The sequence below is a fragment of the Coenobita brevimanus genome, chromosome 60 (genome assembly GCF_032717465.1).
Source record: "Coenobita brevimanus isolate Jiangsu-jjx chromosome 60, ASM3271746v2, whole genome shotgun sequence".
NCBI classification, from domain to species: domain Eukaryota; kingdom Metazoa; phylum Arthropoda; class Malacostraca; order Decapoda; family Coenobitidae; genus Coenobita; species Coenobita brevimanus.
In genome coordinates this window covers 33,677,340-33,699,903 of record NC_137013.1, presented here as the reverse complement: position 1 = coordinate 33,699,903, position 22,564 = coordinate 33,677,340, and the positions used below count along the sequence as shown (strand labels likewise).

Sequence of the window (22,564 nt, the reverse complement as noted above, 5' to 3'; positions counted from 1 at the left end):
AAGTAGGCAGCACTACATCAAGTGAGTGGATGATGGTTGCCACCACCTACCACCAGAGAGAGAGGTACATGTGAAAAATTAACAGAGTTACTATGTAGCCCTCATGATGCTTTTGCCATATGAATTTGTTTATTTAAGGGAAACCCTATGCAGACAAGGATTTAACCCTACCATGCTGTAGACCTCATATGAGACACAATGGTCTTCACTGGCCTTGCTGCAAGCCTCATATGAGGTACAATTTATGTTGGTTATGAAACAATGACTTGGGAGATAAACTACTGTATGAAAAATCAGTGTGACAGAGGTTAAAGTATAAATGCTGTATATGTCACTCAGTACTGCTTACTTATATAGTTTATTTGTACAGCATAGTATAGTAGTTTTGGAAACCATTTTCAGTAAATAGTAATATAGAATGTTTTAACAATAGACACTCTACTTACCCAGCAGAACCTGGTACTACTTTCATAATGTTTTTTGTTGTTATTACATGGTTACTGTGCAAAGTAACTTTGTATCCCATGACATCTAGTATCTGTATTCATATACAGTACAAATATTGTAGTCCCCATTTGAAGTCATTTCAGTATTAACCCCTCAGCTGCATATAGTATTCCAGAAACGCTGATCAGTAGACTGTCGTACATTCTGAAAGAGCCACATGAAATATTGCGAGCTTTTTGGATACTTTTCACGCCTAGTGAATGCATATGCTCAATGAGTGAGTTGCAAATCATCAGTGTGGAGTGTGAAATTTGACAGACTAAAATGGTATCATGTTTTGTTAGGTATAAGTGGATCAAAGCACATGATGAAAACAATATTTTGAACCGGTTTCCCCGCACCACCGACATAGGAAATATTTAGGGCTGTTGCAGCCAAGGGGTTAAGTTGTTGATGAAATACTGGTAATACCTGGATCTCACTTAGAAGTTGCTCATGACTAGCTATAAAGTTGTTTTGAAATCAGAGTTTTTTTTTTCTTTTTTGTTTTGGAGAGCGTGAGAGGGCCCAATACCTGCCCAGGGCCCCAGACAAATTGTCAGATTCATATGGTCATGTGGAATGTGAGAGGTATGAATGAGGAGAGCAGGAGGGTGGAAATGGTGAATGTGTTCAAGAGTGCGAGATATGCTGTGATGACATTGTGTGAAACAAAGATGAAAGGGTGTGAAGTGGAGTGGGAGGGTGTAAAGTGTGTAAGATCAGGCATGAACGGGTGAGGAAGATGCAGGGACGGAGTTGCTTTGTTAGTTGTGGCAGAGTGGAATGAGAGATTACAAATGTATCCGCTCAAGATGTATGTGTCAAGTTCAAGTTTGAGAAGGTGAAAGTGACTGTGATTGTAGTGTATGCACTGTGTGAGGACAGGAGTGAGAGAGAGACAGGTTTTGGGATGAGCTGGATGAAGCAGTGGGAGAAATACCCAGGAGCTATATAGTGATCGTAATGGGTGATATGAATGGAAGAGTAGGCACTGGTCCTGAAGGTAACATAATGGGCTGTTATGGAGTACCAGGAGAAAATGATAATGGGAAGCGACTGAAGGATAAGTGTCAGGAAAGGAGGTTGTGCATCTATAACGTATTTCAAACACAAAGATGCACATAAATATACATGGTATAGAGGGAATGGGGATCGTGTTGAAAGCAGCTTGATTGATGATCTGCTCGTAGAGAGGACGATGCTGGGAATGGTTGCTGATATGAGGGCCATGAGAGGATGTGAAGGTCTGTCAGATCATATGGTTGTGGTGTGCAAGACGAACCTGAGGGGAGTGAGGTGGACCAGGAGAGAGAGGAGCAGTCAGGGAGAAAGACTGAAAGTCGAGAAACTGAGGATCAAAGAAATGGCAGATGAATACAAGACCAAAGTAGGGTAGGAGTCAGAATCTGTGAATTGGAATGAAATGGATCTAGACAACCTGTGGAATGCATACAGGGATTGCTTAGTTAGGAATGCTAAAGCAGTGTGTGGTGTGGCAAGAGTAACAACAAAGAAGAAAGGTATGGCATGGTAGGATGAAGAGGTTAAGAGAGCAGCGGAGGAAAAGAGGAAGAAGTGGTTAGAATGGTTACAGGACAGGGGTTCATTAGAATTAAGAACTGAATATGTTGAGAACAAGAAGCATGTAAATAGACTGGTGAAGTGGAAAAAGGAGGAGGTAAATGATGATCTAGGAAGAATAATGAATGTAAACTATTCTGAAAACAGGAAGTTATTCTGGAAAGAGGTGCGGAAGTGTAGAGGTGACAACAGAAAGAAATGTGAAAGTGTGAGGGATGAAGTAAGGACCAGATGGAAAAAATATTTTGAAAGCCCAGTGAATGGGAATAGAGAGAGCAGAGCCACTGTAAACATGATTGGGTTTGGGGATGTGCAAAGAAGGAATGCAGTGTCAGGAAGCATGACATTTGCACAGGTGAAGAGCACTTGTGAAGTGGCTGAAAAGTGGGAATGAAGCTAGAGTTGATGAGGTGTGTGCAGAGATGCTTAAGTGTAGTGGAGAAAGTGGAATGAAGTGCTTGTTGGAGATGTGTAAGAAGGAATGGATGAGTGAAATTCCCAGCAGAGCAGAGTGGAAAAAGGCTGTGATTGTACCCCTGTACAAAAATAAAACTGAGCAAAGTGAGTGCAAGAATTATCGTGGCATAAGTTTATTGAGTGTGGTAGGGAGGGTATATGGAAGAATTATTATAGAGGAAGTAAGAGAAATATTAGAAGTCCTAGTGAGTGATGAACAGGGTGACTTTAGGAATGGCAGAGGACGTGTGGGTCAGACATCTGCAGTGAGACATAGCAGAGAAGGCTTGTGAGAAGGATTATAAGGTGTTTATGGCATTCATGGATCTGGAAAAAGGATACGACAAATTAGAGAAGGATTGCGGAAGGTGTTGCGCATGCACAGTGTAGATGGTAAGGATTGCGGAAGGTGTTGCGCATGTACAGTGTAGATGGTAAGCTGCTAGGTGCCACCAAGAGTTTTTATGATGGTAGTGAGGCTTGTGTAAGGGTTAATGGCATCTAAGTGAATGGTTCATGATCAGTGTGGGCGTTTGACAAGGTTGTGTGATATCCCCATGGTTGTTCAATATATATATATATGGATGGGGTGATGAGAGAAGTAAAAGCACGAGTAATGGAGAGGGGGATGGCGTTGGTAATGAATGGTGATGGATAGAATATCTCATATTTGTTGTATGCTAATGATGCAGTACTGCTTGCAAGTGCAGGACAAGAACTTGGTAGACTAATGCAAAGTTTTGTTGATGTCTGTGAGCGTTGTGCCTTGAGAGTAAATGTAGAAAAGAGTAAAGTGCTGGTTATTGAGAGAGAAGGTGATTCGCAGTGTGATGTTACAGTGAATGGAGAGAGACTGGAATTGGTGAGAATTCAAATACCTGGGTACAGTGATAGAAAAGAGAGGATAATGTGCAAAAGAAGTGGAAAGTAGAGTGACACAAGGAAGGAAAGTAGTGAGTGTGATGAAGGCCTTGATAAGAAACAAAGGCCTGAGTGTTGCAGCTGCAGGAGGCTTACGTGAACGAGTGTTAATGCCAACTTTAACATACGTATGTGAGACTATTGTGTGGCATGAAAATGAAAAGTCAAGAGTAAGAGCAGTGGAGATGGGACTGCTGAGGAAAGTATGTGGAGAACAGAAAGTGGATAGGATATGAAATAATGTGATTCATGAAAGATGTGGAGTGAGGAAATCTGTGGGCACCGGAGTCAAAGAGAGTGTACTGAGATGGTATGGTCATGTGGAGAGAATGGATAACAATAGAGTGATGAAAAAGGTACATCTGAGCAAATTGGAAAGAAGGAGGAGGCGAGGTAGGCCAAGGAGAAGGTGGAGGGATATGGTGGATGAGTTGGTGAGGAAGAGAGGTTTGGAAGTTGGTGAGGCTAGGGAACTAACGAGATCAAGCTGGCTGGATGAATATTGTGAGAAGTGCATGATCAGGGATTTGGCATCCCTTTTTAATGTGACAATGTCCAGATTGACACTGTCAGATATGTTTGTGTGAAGCTACAAAATATTGTGAATGTTTTTGGCGTATCAAATAGAGCCAGGATTCCAGGGGCTTGAATGGTGAGTAAATGGTAGTGTGGCCCATTGGATTGGGCAATTTTGGGCTGTCTAGACATTGCTACTCCTCACCCTGCCCTAGGGTGGGAAAGAAGGTCCAGATGATAATGATGATGATTATTTTTTTTGTTTTAATTTTTTTTTTTTTTTTTTTTTCACATGAACCAAAAATATGTTGTTGCACTGAAAGTAGGATTTTGCCTGCACACATTGTAACTTTAAATGAGGACTGCCTATGCTTAATGTTACACTTTCTTCAGATACACTGCTGTGATCTCAGTGAGCCATGGCGGTAGTGGTCCCATCCATACTACACCTCTCTATAAGCTCATCAAGAACATTGCTCGCAGCAAGTTTGTCGAAAGGGTGAGTACCATATTGAAAAGAAGTGAACAAATACTTTGTGTGTTTATGAGAGAGAGAGAATATAGAATTTTATAAAGTGCAATATGTACATGGATGGGATGATGAGAGAAGTAAAAACACGAGTAGTGGAGAGAGGGATGGCGTTGGTAATGAATGGTGATGGATGGAATATCTCAATTTTGTTGTATGCTGATGATGCAGTACTGCTTGCAAGTACCGGACAAGAACTTGGTAGGCCAGTGCAGTGTTTGCTGATGTCTGTGAGTGTCGTGCCTTGAGAGTAAATATAGAAAAGAGTGAAGTGATGGTTATTGAGAGAGAAGGTGACTCCCTATGTGATGTTACAGTGAATGGAGAGAGACTGGAATTGGTGAGAGAGTTCAAATACCTGGGTACAGTGATAGAAAAGAGAGGAAAATGTGCAAAAGAAGTTTGAAAGTAGAGTGACATAAGGAAGAAAAGTAGCTGGTGCAATGAAGGTCTTGATAAGAAACAGAGGCTTGAGTGTTGCAGCTGCATGAGGCTTACATGAGGGAGTGTTAGTGCCAGCTTTAACATACGGATGTGAGACTGTGGTGTGGCATGAAAATGCCAGTGGAGATGGGACTGCCGAGGAATGTATGTGGAGTACAGAGGGTGGATTGGATGACATGTTGTGTGCTGGAGGTGGGGCTGGAGCTTGCTCTGTGGCTAGGGTGAGAAGTGGTTGGAAGAAGTTCAGGGAGCTCTTGCCTCTCCTGACATTGAGAGGGCTCTCCCTACGTGCTAAGGGGTCTTTGTATGCAGCATGTGTTGGGAGTGTAATGATGTATGGCAGTGAGACCTGGGCAGTGAAGGAGGAAGATATTCGCTGGCTCAGACGTACAGAAATGACAATAATTAGGTGGATGTGCAGTGTGCCCCTGCGTCCAAGGCCTGGAGGGGCTGGGTTTACAATGGAAGAGTTGAGAGGTAGGATGGGACTGGAGCGTATTGGTGTTGTGATGAGGAGAGGTAGATTGAGGTGGTTTGGACATGTGGAGAGGATGGGGGATGATAATTGGGTGAGGAAGGTGAGAAGTGTTAATATTGGGGGTGGGGTTATGAGGGGTAGACCGAGAAAGACATGGGACGAGGTCATTAAGTGTGACCTTAGGGTTAAGGGAATGAACAGGGAGGCTGCAATGGATCGTGCAGTGTGGAGAGCCGCCATTAGGTGACCAAGGCCGACACATGCAAGCATGTTGGAGCCTTTAAAAACGAAACGAAACGAAACGATATACGTATATATATATGTGTATATATACATATATACACACACACACACACACACACAGTAAAAGTTCATTAATCCGAATGGCAGTGGACCGAGAATCATTCGGATCATCAGAGTTTTCAGATTTTAGGGTGGAACCCCTAAGACACTTAATTTCATGTTTAAACTGAAATTTTACCAAATGGATCACTTTTCATTCATTCATAATACAGTATGGCACATATTAACATTACGTATAACACAGATTTTTTACTTAATAATTTGTTGCTGAAGACACAAACTGTAATTGGTAAATGAAGAGATGTTATGGGTTGTTTAACTCACCAATAATGCATAGTGTTGAAAACAGCAGTTGTAGGCAGGTAAATTCAATTAGAGAGAGTAAGTCCAGGGTTAATAATAATATGCACATATTGTAAAAGCACAAAAACTTAATGTGTATTACTGTGGAAAATTCCTTAAACCTAAGGTACGGTATATTTCACCTTGTCACTTTCATTCATCGTTCTCGAGCATTGTCTCAGGACGGTTTTGGGACAATTCACCATCAAGTCAGTTCGCCGTCACAACAATAACAAGACAATTCAACGTCATTAATGAAGACTGCTATGGGTGACGCAAGAATACAATTTAAAGGCGACCATAGCAAGGAAGAAACAAGTTAATTATTGGCTAAAGGTGTAACTACTAAATAATATCGAAAGCCTACACAATTGAACATGGACTTTGATCATTCTCCCTGAAATATTATTAAAGTATGGATTAATTAATAATATGTATATATATAGAATGACGGGGAATCATCCAGGGTGCGAGTTGTCCTGACGGGAAATCATCCATCTTTTGATGATGAACTGTCTGACGGCAAATTGTTTCGGAATCCTTAGGACTACCTGCTTCTTCTAGGGTTCCTTGAGGTGCCTTCTTTGGAGTGTGGGTAGCTGGTCTTGGGTCATCATCAGTGGATTTACCTGCCTGGTTGCTCATGCACTTCAGTCAGTCACGGATATCAGCCTGCCTGACAGCCTGCGCACGTTTCTTGTAGAACACGTTTCGCAAGATATGGAAAGTGATCACCTCAGCCTCATTGTAATGATTATTTTGTTCAACGAAATGCACCAGTTTATCAAAGTATACAGAAGCTTCCTTCCATGAAACATCCATGACCACACTGCTCGGCGCATTTCACGCCCAGTTTGAATTTTTTAATTTTTATTTTTTTTAACTTTTGGAGTTTGTCAGCTTTCTTAAAAAATTCATATTATTGGGATTTTCGGATTATCCGTGTTCGGATTAATGGACTTTTACTGTGTGTATGTATATATATGTATATATATATATATATATATATATATATATATATATATATATATATACAGTGCTTGTCAGAAGTATCGAGCATCCTGGGTCCCTCCTCAGGTGCTGGGATGGTATTTTTGCCCAGGAGTCACGAATGGCTGCTTCCAGCTTAGGCAGAGAGCTCACGTCCTTCCCTTGGAGATTCTTCAATATGAGGTACCAGAGGTTTTCTATCAGGTTGAGGTCTGGGCTATTGCCTGGCCAGTCTTTCATGAAGGAGACCTCGCAGTCACAAAGCCAGTTGGTGACCGATTTGGCTTTATGAGCAGGAGCACCGTCCTGCTGAAACACTCGTGCACTTGTGAGCTCGAAGGACTCAGGTAAATGATCACAAAGAAGCTCCAGGTAAATGTCCTGATTCACTGCAGTTCTTGGGAAGCACAACAAGCTTCCCCAAACTCTTCCCAGAGAAACAACCCCATACCATAAGTGAATCAGGGTGTTTAACTGTGCTTTCCATGTAACGGGGGTCAAGCGAGTCACTACCTTTGCGCCGGTACACGCGCGCTCCTCGATTACAGGTAACACTAAACGTTGCCTCATCAGACCACAACACTGACAACTATTGGTCCTCACCCCAGTTAAGGTACTTGTTAGCAAAGGCAAGCCTACGAAGTCGGTGGTAACGTGTAAGAAGAGGCTTTCTCACAGGCCTGCGACTTGTGTAACCAAGTTCATGGACTCTTCGAGACACCTTGCACACTGAAACCTCACCAAACACTTCCGGGTTGCTCTCCTTAATTTTCCTTGCACTCACACGAGGATTAGACTCCACTGCACGTTTTAACACATTAACAGACCTCGGGGAAGTTTTCCTGGGCCTACCAGACTGCGGTTTCTTTGTAGGGACGTCATCACTATTTTCCACTCGAAAACGGGCACACCACCTCTGCACTGTCGATCGAGCCACGCCAACCAAATTACTAATTTCCTTCGTGGGGTGGCCTGCCTCCTTTAGAGCAATGATCTGTGATATGATTTCACTTGAAAGTTCACGGGTAGGGGCCATAACAAAGTGGCGAAAGCCAAAACACTGCGGGACGCTAGGTAAAAAATGGTGGAAGAAGAGAGGGAGGGGCGGCAGAGTTCCTCTCTCTCACGTAGCCCGTAGGCAACTGAGGCAGCAGCCAACCAGTGCGCAGTAAGGCCTCAAGCTGCCGTGACGTCATGTTAGCGGCCCAAACATCTGGGTCAATTTTTAGTACCAAAATAGGGTGATTCTTTTTTCGCCAAAAGTATTGCCCACCCTGACATAGGCGCTCGATACTTCTGACGAGCACTATATATACAGTATATATATATATATAGTATGTTGCAGTGGCATACAACACTGTACTAGCTGTCATGAATGCTCAGACACGAGCTGGTACCCTCAGTCTCAGTCTAGAATCAGTAAAAAGACAATACAAGCATACCCCAAAATGCAATACCCCAGCATAAAGATGGGGGTAAAAATACCACTCAGCGCTGCCTAAAGGTGGCCAAACCCCGATATAATGATTTTTTTTCTTTTCCAATTTTGATCATATTTTAGACTTAAATGTTGTGTTTAGGTTGATTTATAAACTGTTGTTAGACTCATATTAATGTGTTTTAGTCATAGGTGGGGTGAACAGTCATTTTGGGGTACAGTTTACAGTATTATTTTTTTCCAGTCATATACTGTATGATGATTTTCAGATTTTTTTTTTGTGGTTTAGGTGAGTTATAAACTGCTTTTAGGCTTAGTTTAGCTTGTTTTAAACTTCTTTGGGGGTTTAGATTAGCTAGAAAGTTATTTTTGGACTCATTCAGATGGGTTTAGGATTTGGTTGGGAGGAAACCCAAGGCTCAAAAATGCATCCTTACAGTATACTTTACGTGTTAAATTTACCCCGCGATACAGTACTTCACCTAGCAGTGGGTTTTTACTTAACCAATTGCATCATTAACTGGGGTATTGTGAGGAATCGTACAGTACCAGAATACTGTTGGTAGCATTTCTGTTTACAGTGCTGTTGGATGGAAGAGTTCTTAGGGCATATATGATGCTTTAAGATAATGTGCATGTAATGTTTTCAGGAAAAGGAGCATTGATATGGAATTGCGTGTGTGAACTTTGTGAGATAGTGGCTGAGAACTGTATATATCTTGTCTTCATTGGTTTTAGTATATTAAGGAATACTGTGTTATTTTGTGAAGAGAGCAAATGCATCTGTTCTTGGTCATTTTATAGTCCATCTGATTTTCATTTTATGAGATGGAAGCAGAAAGCTGAAATCCTTCCATTTCATGATGATGATAGTAATGTGAAATAGTATTGCTATACACAGATTGTGTTTAACATTTTATGATAAATGCAATACTTCACACATGGAAGTCAGATAAAATAGGTGAGGTAAAATTAGTATGTTATATACTGTATACAGTGAACGTGGACAGACAGTTGACCTTGTGAGATGGAGCTGTGAGTTGGGGTGCAAAGAGATGTAGATGATTGTGTGGCCCATTTGGCCGGGCATGCTGTTGATAATTCTCTCAGTGATGTGCTTTTCTTTTCTTGTTTCTGGATCCTACCTCACCACATCCTTGGCTGGGAATGAGGTCAGGCTGTTGATAATAGGTAGGAAAGAGAGTCAGGATGATGATGATTAAAACAAAAAAAAAGAGAGGAGAGGTAGAAGAAAGTCAAAAGTCAAGTGGTTCAAGGAAGAAAAATGATGAAGATGATAATTAGAACAGTGATGATGACAATGACAGTGATGATGATGATGTTGATAAAAAAATGAAAGGAAAGTTAGAAGAAAGTGGGAAGTCAGGTGTTTCAAAGAAAAAAATTATGGCATGATACTCACTGTTCACACAGAAAGTCAAGTACAGTAGAAGAGATGAGGTAAAATTGGGTTATAATGTATACAGTACAGACACATGTGAGTTGGCCACTGTGATGTTTGCATTTTGAATATCCTCCTCCACAACAGGTAATAGTGGTGTGGACAAGCAGCCAGCCAGCACCAGCAGAGAGTAGACTGCCCAGTGGAACAGTACCCCTCCGCCTGACCGTTCCACCTGACCACTCACCCTCAGCCCGGCATCACCCCAGCCCTCTCATTCAGACTGATGCCATCTTCTCACTGGATGAAGATGTGACGTTGACCACAGATGAGCTGGACTTTGCATTTACTGTATGGAGCACATTCCCAGACAGGATAGTGGGCTACCCTGCACGGTCACATCACTGGGACCATGCAAAAGTGAGCAGAGTGTAATTTTTTTAGCTATGCCTGGGTAGAGTAACTTTTAACTCTTTACAGCTGTTGATATATTTTCATTGATTATTTCATTCAGCTCAACAGAAAATTTTTAAACTAGGGGAGTTAGGTATAGCTTTCACTGACCTCTTCACAACAAAAGGTCTCCATTAAGATGAAGTCATCTGTAAGTAGCAAGTATGAACCAACAGAATACAGCACGTGATTCAAGGGGTTAAGATTGGTTGTTTCATCAAACTGTGTTGTAATTAATTTTGCAGCATAAATTGTAGTGAAACCCTGCCACACTGATTCTTTGTAAGGTAGTTTGCCTTTCCTGAGTCATTGTTTTATAGCCAATGTAAATTGTGTTTCATATGAGGTCTGCAGCCAGTTCCATACAGGCCTTCATTCTGTCTCATATGAAGCCTGCAGCCTGGTCCTTGCAGACCTTCATTGTGCCTAATATGAGGCCTGCAGCCTGGTCCATGCAGACCTCCATTGTTCCTTAGATGTGTTCTGCAACTTTGTCCATGCAGACTGTCATTGTGCTTCTCTGGAATGGGTAGTGTTGGTGTGTTGCAGTTCCTCAGTTATTTAATCTTGGCTAGCTTATCTAGAATTTTCTAGGAATATGATAATGTATTTACTTGTGCAGCAACCCTCAGTACAGTATGATGGATATATAATAGACCTTGGCATCAACAGATGTTTTGACCCATCAGGAATAAGTTCTTATACTGTACTGTGGTTGAATGTCCATCACAGCCAGTTATTTGCTGCATTTTACTTACTACAGTGACATGTGAGGAACAGTAAGCTGTCTGCTAACCACCTGCATTACAGTTAGCCATAAAAAAAACTTATTGGTTTTGAGCTGCTACATTGTATTGAGAAGTAGAACAGTTTAGTAGTATATTCATTCATTTATATGTTTTGAAAGGCCTATTGCAGTTGCTCCAAGAAGTGATGGCAAAATTTCAGATTACTTCAGTCACTTTGCCCTGTCAGGCATTCAGTGAAGACTTAGTGAATAAAAACAAAAAGTTTGTATCTTCATCATCATAGTGAATAAAGTATATAGTATATCACATAAAAATTATGAGCCAGGAAAATGCATAGCATGATGAATTGATATATTAGAACTTAATGGTGTAAGATAAATTTTCTGAACCAGAATGTGTATTATACTGGTTACAGTGTACCCCATTTTTGTGATGTATTTACATCCCACAATTCTAAATACAACTAGTCTAGTTTTTGAAGGCCAATTGAGGAAAATTCATGTGAATGCAATACTTTACTGGATTTCCAAAATAACTATGGTAATTTTTGGAGATGTCCATGGTGCTCAGACATAGGGGTAAAAATGAAATTTCCCAAAGGCCAAATTTTGTCTTAGGAATTGAGAGAACACATGCCAAAGTACAGTAGGCTCGCACAGTGCGCGAGAGATTGGCTGGTCCACGACCTCGCGCACTGTGAATACATAATCTTATGGGAAAAATTACATATGGGCGGTGCCCCCTCATACCTGGACATTTTTTTTGGCCCTTAGAGACATAATAAAGGTCAAATTTTTCAGATATTTTACTACAGATGTAGCTACAGTAACAGAAATATGGGTAGTCACCTTAACAGCAGTAGACAACAGGCCTGATGGACTTAAATAACATGGGTTCCGAAGCGTGGCAGTACTTAAGAGCCACACCTCCCACCGCACCAACACTTCCCTCCACAGACTCCTCTTGAGCACCTTCCCCAGGAGCTTCAAAGTCACTCACTTTGGCCATAAACCCCTCGAAGTCCAATGCTGACACTTCTGACATTGCATCCTCTTCATCCTCAACAGGAACAGGAGCAGACGGTGTAGCTGGTTCCTCAATTTCACTAACTTGAGCCCGCTGTGTGCAACTTGTTATGAGCGTTTGTCTTCTTCTGTTTATTTCTTGCCTGTGCATGTGTGTGTAGAAATGGAAGAGTTTGTCGATACCAACAAGAACTTCCTCCGTTCTTAGGCTGCTCACTTCCTGTTCCTTTACCTCTTCCTTTTGCTCATCCACGGCAGCAAGGATCTTGCTTATTCTTGACATACACAGCTTAGTCCTGCCCTCCATCATACTAGGCTGCTCAACTTGACTCTGCCTGGCATCGGGCTCTGCGTCAGCTTTGTCTGTCCGTTGCAACACTTCCTCGGGAGGCTGCTCCTCATTAGCAGCGTGCACTTCTTGTATGTCCGCCAATGTAATGTCCTTGAAACCTGGTAGAGCTCATGCTGCTGTCAGTGTTGCTGCCTCAGCCTCGGCCAATGATTGAATGGCCGTCTCCTGGGTTGTGCATAAGTGAGGCACGAGCATTCACCACGCATGGTTCACCATTGCAGGTGTAATCTGGTGCCAGGCTTGTACAAGAAATTCAACTGTATCTTTCACTGTAAAATGATGCCAAAATGCCTCAACAGTCATGTCACCTGTGGCAGGTCGGGATACAGCTGCTGGCAGAGATGGAACAGGAGCAGGTGCCTCATCGAGGTCTTTGTTGTACATGACAGGTTAACTGTAGAGAGCGGATCCACACTGTGCACGAGCCAGGACTGTTATGGCGCGTCCGCTGCCTTGTACCCCAAGCGTTGCAGTAGAATGCCCGGGAATTTCTGCACATCATCATGACGACACATGACACGTTGTATGAGGGGTGGTCGTGTACTAATAGAAAATGGCATTTTTGAGCCAGTCCTTGCCTCTACTTTGCGTTCTGTGAGATAAACTTGCGCATTCTAGGATTTTGGATATGATTTTAGGTCACTTGCGCACAGTGTGAATCGTGCACTGTGATGAAGCACACTGTGCGAGCCTACTATATATAGTAACGAAATATTAGCCCAATATTTACCTTGGTAAAGCCATGGATGAACATCTAAGTGTCTGATTCCCTATTGGAATGTATGGTTTTCGTTTTCTGTTTCAGTTTTGGTGGCTCAAATGTGCTTGCATGAGTCGGCCTTGGTCACCATGGCAATATACTGTATTTGAAATTCGCCTGTGCAGCCAGAGCTGTATTGAGCAGTCGCACTCGGAACAGCCCAGGCTGTATAGAGCAGTTAACGGGTTAATTATGGTAGTTACTTTATTCCCTTTTGCTGAAAAATTATTCCTGGTTGTAAGGAGGTATGGAATATTATTACTTTCTTCTCTTACACTAGGCAGTAAATAGGACTAAAACATGAATTGACAAATTCTTGTAGTGGAAAAGCACATACACTTTCTGCATCTTTTCATTTCTAGTATCCTTCTTGTTAAATAAACCATTATGTTCTGCTTGAATGAAAATATTTATATGGAAGTTTAAACTCAGTGATATGGTTATGAATCTCAGCATTTTATTACTCTTGCCAGTCATGCAGGCACTGAGGATATTAGGCAGTAACATAAGTTTGGCATTCTCTAAGGAGCTTATGCCCATATTTTTAAACTTTCCCTTCCCTTTTAGATGCATGGGAAGGACATCAGTTGCTAAATTGGTATTTTTAAAAAATCCTAGCTGCTCGGAGGGCAAGGTCATCCCATCAAGCAGCTGAAATTGTTGGCACTTGACAGAATCATTTCACCCTTCTCTTCGAAAATCTCTTCTTAATTTTTGTGTGTTCTTTTGTAGTTTATTGTCATAAATATATTTAAAATGTTGATGACAGGGACTTTATTATTTTATTAATACGATTTACAACATTATACTGATTTTTAAGTGTTATTTGTATCTCTAAAAGTGTTACCCTTGTCGGCTGAGATATTCAACCAGACATAAACAGAACAGATGATGTGCTACCTCAGATATTCATTCACTCTTACAGGATCTGACACTGACAAATCTCATACATTATAGCCAGTGTCACACGATGATTTTTTTCAAGAGACATTTTGAGTGTTAATTTGCCCAGAAAAGGAAAATCTGCCATAAAGGTCACACGAATGGTTGAGCTCACATCTTCAGCTGGAAAAAGGCAAGTGAGCGCCACCATGCGAGTACAAGTGATTCTTGTACATAGGAACAAAATTAAAGATGATAATATTCCTACAATATAATTTTTTATCAAAATATTGTCTTGAGGAGTGAACACCGCTGCGGTGTTGGCCAGAATGGCATTTTTTGCTGAATACAAACCAACAGTATTGATGTGGTGATGACCTTCCACATCTCAGATGTGTTGTGCTTTCATTATCCAGCATGAGATATGCATGCTTTGATGTACAGTGTTAGTTTATAAATCTAATGCTCCACCATACCAGATATCAGCAGGATGGGTCGTTTTAGCTTAACAGGGCTACCAGCTGAACAGTTTCCAATCCCTCCTGAGGGAATCTGTTTGGATACCAACGGAAATCAAAACTCCTTCGACAGGAAGGGAAAGTTTAAGGAAGGGATTATTTTTAAGAATACGGCTGTTAAACTCCTGCAGATTTTAGAGAATCTTTTCTGTATACTGTATTTCATTCACTGATAGTTCTCAGGCTACAAGCCAGAGATTTTTCTTACTGGAAAACTGGTCAGATGCAGCATTCAGGAGGATCTCATCAATAACGACTTCAACAATAACATTTTCGGCAACAACAGTAAGTTAGAATAGATACTTAGTTTCCATAATATTGTTTGGATTCACTCGAATAATGGTTATTTCGCGAATGCCAAGTTGTTAAACTAAAAATATGTCCATAACATGATGAGGAATGAAACAGACAGACAAAAAGAGATGAAGGAAATTGCCAAAATTGTGAACAGTAGCGAGGAGGAGATGGAGGATCCTCCCCTCGTCACCTCCCCTGACTCGCTTGCCACCGTCCCCTCCACCTCCACATCCCCACCTGACTCACCAGCTGCCTCCCCCTCCACTTCCACGGCCCCACGTAACTCACCTGCTCCACCTGGCATACCAGCAACCCCTGCCGTAGTGACTGTTGCTGTATTCTGGAAGAAATATAACATTTCGACAGGCAGTAAATACCTTCCTCAAAGCCTCGACTAATACAACACTGGCAACCGTGAAACACGCCTGGTCGGCATTCCTGCCACAACTCAAGTCTGCTGAGACAGAGAGAGAGTGGCCATCAGAAATATTGACTAATGATTGGACTTGTAAAACATTTTCAAGAAGATACCACACACAGTATCATGACCGAGTGAATGCCCGCCATCAGTCACTCATCACTCGCTTTCGTTCACAACGCCTCCCAGCCGAGGAAGAATAACAGAGACGGGTTGATGTAGATGAAGACTTTGATGACTCTGGAGATTTGCCTGAAGATTTTGATTTTGTGGAGTTGAATGAAGTGTTGACAGAAGTTGGTGACCCTGGCATGAGAGGCAGGAGTGGGAACTAGGCCAGCAAGGAGTCAGAGGGTATGCCGCAGTAACCTTCATGCACAAGCCTCAGAACATTCATCACATCAAACACCTCATTAACTCCTTTAAGGTGGGTTTTATATTACTCATAATGATTTAATAACTAATCTTAACATTTCAGCTTAAAAAAAAAAAAAAAAAGTAGTGATAGGAGGGCCTCAGATGGGGAAAATGGGTAAAGTCCTGAGGTGGCGGCACTAATAAACTCTTTATACGTGTATTTTAATGTCACGCAAATAACGTTTTCTGTCAGGCTCCTTATTACTGTTAGTCCAGACCTGATAATTATAGGTAAATATAATAGTATTGGCCTAAATCCTTTAAGTGGTCAGAACACACAACTAATTTTAACATTTATTAACATCAAAATACATCACTTTCCCCCTGCAACCCAACTCCAAAGATAAGCCTGTATTGTTTAAATATATACAAATTCCAGGGTAAATTACTAAAGATATGACAATATCCTAAAGACCTAAAAGAGCGAATGTGAGACTGCTTTACTTGGTTGGAGTGACTTATCAATGAACACCATCACTACCGTTGTTTAAATTTAATGTTAACATCACCATGGGCTGTAAGCATCATCTAAAAGACCCATCACACTCTTCTAAAATGACCACCGCTACCTCCATTTAATTTAAAGATAGTGTCTATAGTCACTGCTGTAGAGTGAACCTTAAACTCATGATATTGCCACAGCATCTTCTCACTACATGGGTCAAATTTAGGTGCTTATATCCACAGCCCTAAGTAAACACTAAAGACTCAACAGGTGATGTAGGGCTCACCAACACTCGCCTCCAACCACAGCAAACCCAGATCCCACACTCCTGAGTCAAGCTCAGTCTGTAACACACAACAACATCGATTACTCCCCTCCACCAGTCACAGTTCCTCTCTATCCCTATGTCATAAGAATCTATTTAGCTAGGAGTTCCACCCCATTACAAGGGACAAATCGAGGCTTCACATGTTTCATTAGACACTTATAGTCCTTAAACTACTATGTGAATTTAATAAATTATATTAATTACTTCAATTTATTACTTCAAAGGCTAGAATTAGAAAATTATCAGTACAAAAACCAACATTAAAAGAAGGTTTACTCGTGCACAAAATTGTTTCTTTAACCTGTCTCAAACGTTTTATCAGGGAATGAAGCCTCAGTTTGTAAAACCAGATGAATCAAATGCATAATGAAGCTTCAGTCAGGAATGTAGATTCATGACATTTTCACTAATAACGGCATTTTTCTGGCACCAATTAGACATTATTGGCAAGATCCTATTGTTGTTTGTTGATCAACCTCAGTTTGTTTGGCTGAGCAGACCCATCAACCACAGGCAAGCAGTTGCCTCTGTAGGGTCATCCCATTCAGTGAATTGACATTCCCTTGTGGATGACAACATCTTGGAGCAGCGCGGTGTGGGGAAATGTGTGGAGGTTTGGTTCCCAGATGGATGCCACATTTGCATCACTTCACCCAGTTAGCAGGGACACCATAGCAGGGTCCACATCACCCAGTTGTCTGGGTGTATATTTATCAGCCAGTGTTGTAAATAATTTCCTGAGTTAGTAGTTACAGGAAACCATTAGGCGTTTCAATCAGCATAGAGCCATCTAAAGTGGAAAGACGAGTAATAAAAAGTGAAAGGAAAGACATTGAGAACCAGGAAAGAGGAGGGCAGACACAGAGATAGCGATAAAGGTCAAGGAAGAAGTAGGGAGCACTACATCATGTGAGTGGAGCACTACCTCAAGTATGTGGATGATGGTTTCCACCACCTCCCACCAAATGCAGTGTAATAAATGCTTGTCTCTGAGTAACAGTTGTCTCCATATATGCTTGTTGATAGGCCATTAAAAATAGCCTACAAATACACTGTTTTCCACCCTCTTCCATCATCCATGGAAACAACAGAAGCAGAAATAGATGGCTGTAAGTTATTCATTAACCCCTAACCGCCGGCTGACGTGTATGGATGTCACAATTTTGGGCGCAGAGCAATGCCAGTTGACGTGTATAACCGCAAGCATCTTCCCTCCACCCTTTGAAATTTAACATCCTTACTCTTCGATGGGACCACCTAGAGATGTGGGGATGCTTTCCTTTGAATGAGGAAGAGTTGATGATTCTTATGTATCTTTATTTTTTTTCTCTATCTATTATAGTTTGGCAGATATTAGGGTTTGAAGTAAGGGTATTTTTTCAGTCACGGATATCCCCTGTAGGAAGGAGCATGCAACATCGGATAACCCCCGGCGTGTAGGAGTTAATGTTCAAACTATTATTGTATTAAGTTATTTTTAATTGTTTTTTTTTAAACTATTTCCTTTTCAGTCTTATGCTACTAAAAAAATATTGCTTGTTACTGACTAGATTTAAACTCCACAAATTATTCTTGGCTGCCCCTGAGCGATAGTTCTGAAATTTCAGTTAGATCTGTTTGAGGATTTCCTGTTATTGTAACTAGATAATTACCTCCTACAGTATTGAAATGTACAGGTATTTTGGCACATACTTGTTTTCTGTTACAGTTTTACAAAGTAGGTTTTGTTATATAAAGGTATAAAGGAAGAGTATGTGCATTATTGCTGTCCAAAAGCTTCTGGATACTTTGCCATCACTACTTGGGGTGACCATACATACTTACATGTGTCTGCCTTGCCCACTTGATGGTGGCTTGCATTCTATATGATTCCTGGCATCACAACTGTTCAGTCCACTAACAAAGTGTTCATTTAAAATTTGGAACTGTACTTCTTCATGGTCTTCCAAGGTCTACTACATGCTGCCCTACCTGCCACATTCGTGCTCTTAGATATGTCCACCCCATATCTCATTATCTGTTTACTCCACACATCTGTACCACCTCATTCTATCTCTGTACGTCACAACCTTTCAGCAGCTCTTCTGCAACTCTTTCATTTAGAGGAGCACTAAACATCCATCTAGTCATTTCCATCCCTGTACGCCTATACATAACGATGTTATTCTGTATTATCCCAGTTTAATCACCGTGAAACATTACACTTCTCGCACATGCAGCATACAATTTTTCCCAGGTATGAATGTGGGGGCACTCACCATCCACTCATTCGATGTAGTGCTGCTTTGGGTGTCTGCCCTTTCCTGTCTTCCTTCCTCCCTTCCTTCCTCTTATGTCCTTTCCTTCTTTCTTTCCTCTCTTCCTTCCTTCTTTCTTTCCTCTCTTCCTTCCTTCTTTCTTTCTTCCTTCCTTCCTTCCTCTTATGTCCATTCCTTCTTTCTTTCCTCTTCCTTTTGTCTATGGGTGACTCTACACTAAGTGACAATCCAAATGGTTTCCTGTACACCAGGAAACCATTTACTACTCTGGGTGGTAACCATATTTCCAAATTATGGCACCTGGTGGTTTAGTGGTTTATTAAGGAGCTCCAACTGGATTGAGCTTGTGTTGGTTTATATCCTAGGGGTAGTTGGGGTTTATTGCTCATGCAGTGCCACTCAGGGATGAGTGAGGGTGATCACTCTCCTCTTAAATGTCTGGACCAACTTGCCTAGCCCCGGGCTCCTTTGCTCTGCATGGTGCAACACAGGATTAGTTTATGTATGTATATATGTATTGGGTTGGTGGCATTGTTGTTAGCAGTGCTAAACACTTGGCTATCATGACAATATATACCTGTATATATATATATATTTTTACATAATTGTTATCTTCATACCAAATTAAAGTCAAGATAGATTATATATACTGGTAACTCTCATCTTAAATGTCTGGACCAACTGGCCTAGCCCCAGGCTCCTATTCTCCGCATGGGGCAACACAAAACTAGATTACCGTATGTATTTATGTATGTATTGGGTTGGCGGCATTGTTAACAGTGCTAAACACTTGGCTATCATTACAATATTTTTTTTACATAATTGTTGTCATCATAAAATTAAAGTGTCATCATAAAATTAAAGTCAAGACAGATTATATATAACAAGGACTTCTTTTCTATATAATGGAGCCTGAAGAGTAAGTAGAACTTACAATTTTTCAAGGGTGGATGGAGGTATAGCAGCCGGTGGACTAACTCTTACTCGCTGGTGCTGACGGGTGCTGCCATCTACCACCGATACTGGCATCACTATTATACCCATGCCTCCCCTGCCCCTCTCCTTTCCTCTGTTGCTGCCACTGCCAACTGTGACGATATCCTGCTCAATCTCCTCGTCTCTTCCATCACCCGTCGCCCACCCATCAAGCTCACTCAGCGTAAACAGTACAAGGACCCTAATTCTGAGGCCAGGTGAGTGTGAGTTGTTAGAATAGCAATGCAAGTATAGAGATGGCATATGGTACCTGGCTGTAGTAGAATAGAATTGTTTGTCAGTAGCCAGAATAAAATCTAAAGCATCGCAGCCATCCTGTACTGGTTATGAAGAGAAATCCATTACTGTGTGGCCTTCAGGTAATATGCATTTTTAAAATATTAATGCAATTATGAAATTTACTGAATAAAAGAAATTAGTTTTTGCAAGATCAAAAACCCATTTATCACTCATATCAGGTGAAATTGTTGGCACCGTGAGGAATAGGCTTTGTACCACTTGCATCACCACTCGGGATTTTTCAATGTTGTGAAAGACCAAGAGAGCTGAGAAAAGGTTGCACTGCTTCTTGCCTTCAGTGTGGTGGTCTTTCCCCAAGGGTGTTGATGTGTCATTTGCTCATTCAGACTGAGCACCATATGGCTCGATCTGAATAGCAACCATGGAGAAAGGCCATACCTGATGAGATAATCTAACTGGAGTCAAGAAACAGTGCACCATCTCCATAGCTTTCTGAATCTGGGATTGAAGTCAACTCTTTAGGATGCCTCCAAATTGGGGGACACAGAATGAAAAATTAAGTAATTGGAAGTGCACCAGGTATTGCCACGGATTAGTAACTAGAAAGCTACAGTATAGTTTTTCAGTAAATATGGGTAGTATACTATTGTCGGTCTTGTGAAACCATTGATAGTGTTTCCAGTAAAAATTCATTTCAGTTTACAATACTTCACATATTTACACTTTACCAGTATTTTGTTGAAGTAGAATCTTGCCAAACTTGGAGGCCCCAAATCAGATATACTAACATGTAAGAAGAAGGTAAATGGTCCCTATTTTAATAGTGACCTGTACTATCTTTTCATTAGGTGGATCTGGACAGATCCTGGTCACTTCCAGCAGCGCAGTGCTTGCCTCAACACTTTTGCCTCCACCATGGGCTACATGCCTCTCCTCCACTCCAACCTGCGCCTCGATCCTGTACTGTTCAAGGACAAGGTTTCGGTGCACCGTAAGAAATATCGTCAGATAGAGAAAATTGGCAGCTAACGACAGCTTACATTTAGGGTTTCAAAGCTTCTTTTGTTTGGTGGTTACTTTGTGCTGAGCAGTGATGGACTCAGTGTTAATTCAGAGGAGCCCCTGGCAGACTGAGGTTTTGAAGAGTGAGTGAGTGATAAATTGTAGCATTAATGTGTTCATTCAGTTACATTGGAAACTGGTAACAAATTATGATTGGCCAAAATTTAAAAATTGTATGTTTCATTACTTTGTGTACATTATGTGAATTTTGTTGACATGGATATGCATTTTATTTGTTGCATTGAACTAAATATGTTTATCATTCATTATCGTTCATTTCTGACATCAGCTTTTGAAAGAGCTGGGGCCTTCCAGAATAATATTATGCTCTTTAAAAGAGCAATAGTCCATTCAATTATCGAATGTATTTCCGAATTTGTATGGAAGTATGGATAGTATAGAACATATCATGTGTTCTGTTTTAAATTTAAATATGCTTATGGACAAATTATTTTGTACTCAAAAACTTTTTTATACTGAACCAAACTTCAGTGATCTACACTCAGGTTTGAGTGTAAAAATTAGTTCTGTACTCATTATGGCCAGCATCGTTAGAGATTAACAGGCAGCTGGCAGTGTGATGGCAGATATGTGCAGAAACACTTAGGGAAAAAAAAAAAGTAATTTCCTTTCACAACTTTTGGCCTTCATTGCATTCTATCAAAAGAAAAAACCCTTTGAATGATGGTAATACTGCGGACCTGTTATGTATACTGGAGGACTACTTGTAGCAGTTTCTGTGGTTTGTGCAAGAAATATAGTCACTCATAGCAGATAATTTTTAAGGTCCCTAACTGCTTTGTGCCATGCTGTTTTTATATGTGTATTTTTATATTATGGTCACAGGTCGATAGCTTTGTTGAGTCATGACGTATTTTTTTTGTTATAGTTAATGCTCAATTTTATTTGTATATAAAATGGTATTGGTTTTACATTCTGCTAAAGAATATATCTCTGAAACTTTTATTACTCAACGTACCATACAGTAGTTGGCTGAAGAAAAGCTTTGATGTAATGTTTTAGACATACTCTGTGCTGTGCTGAACTCTTAGAAATAGTGGGATGATTGACTAACAACTACAGAAAGCCAAACCGTACGAGAGTTTTCATTTTGGTTTGAGGGTTATGAAAAACCGTTGATACCAGAGGGACTGAGACATATATCTTTTCTTCTACTAAATTGCTTTGATTAGGGAAAACCATTTATGGTTATCTAGTACTGTGCAAGTATATACAGTACCTGTTTAGAGTATCAGTCACCAGAGTTAATAATTGAATCCTTAGTCATTTGAATCTTGGGATGTCTTTTTCATTTTGTTGCTTCTGTGCTCCTTATTGGGCACGACAAGATTGAATGATGATGATGATTTTGCCATCAAGCAGTTTTATATGCACAGGAAAGGCTTCTTGAACTGTAAGGGTTAGATATAGCATTAATAGCTCTTTCATTATGAGAGACCTCTCCTAAGTTAAAG

The 22,564-nt window shown here is 40.9% G+C and overlaps 1 protein-coding gene across 1 annotated transcript in view; it reads left to right on the top strand.

Moving 5' to 3' along the window:
* Positions 1 to 21,162, top strand: part of LOC145403356 (exostosin-1b-like) — a 135,126-nt gene extending 113,964 nt beyond the window's left edge. Inside the window, exons 7-10 of the mRNA XM_080275144.1 lie at positions 4,357 to 4,462; positions 10,037 to 10,309; positions 19,737 to 19,984; positions 20,876 to 21,162. Coding sequence (XP_080131270.1) covers positions 4,357 to 4,462; positions 10,037 to 10,309; positions 19,737 to 19,984; positions 20,876 to 21,056 — 808 coding nt within the window. The 3' untranslated portion in view covers positions 21,057 to 21,162. The remainder of the gene's footprint in view (positions 1 to 4,356; positions 4,463 to 10,036; positions 10,310 to 19,736; positions 19,985 to 20,875) is intronic.
* The last annotated feature ends 1,402 nt before the right edge of the window (positions 21,163 to 22,564 follow it).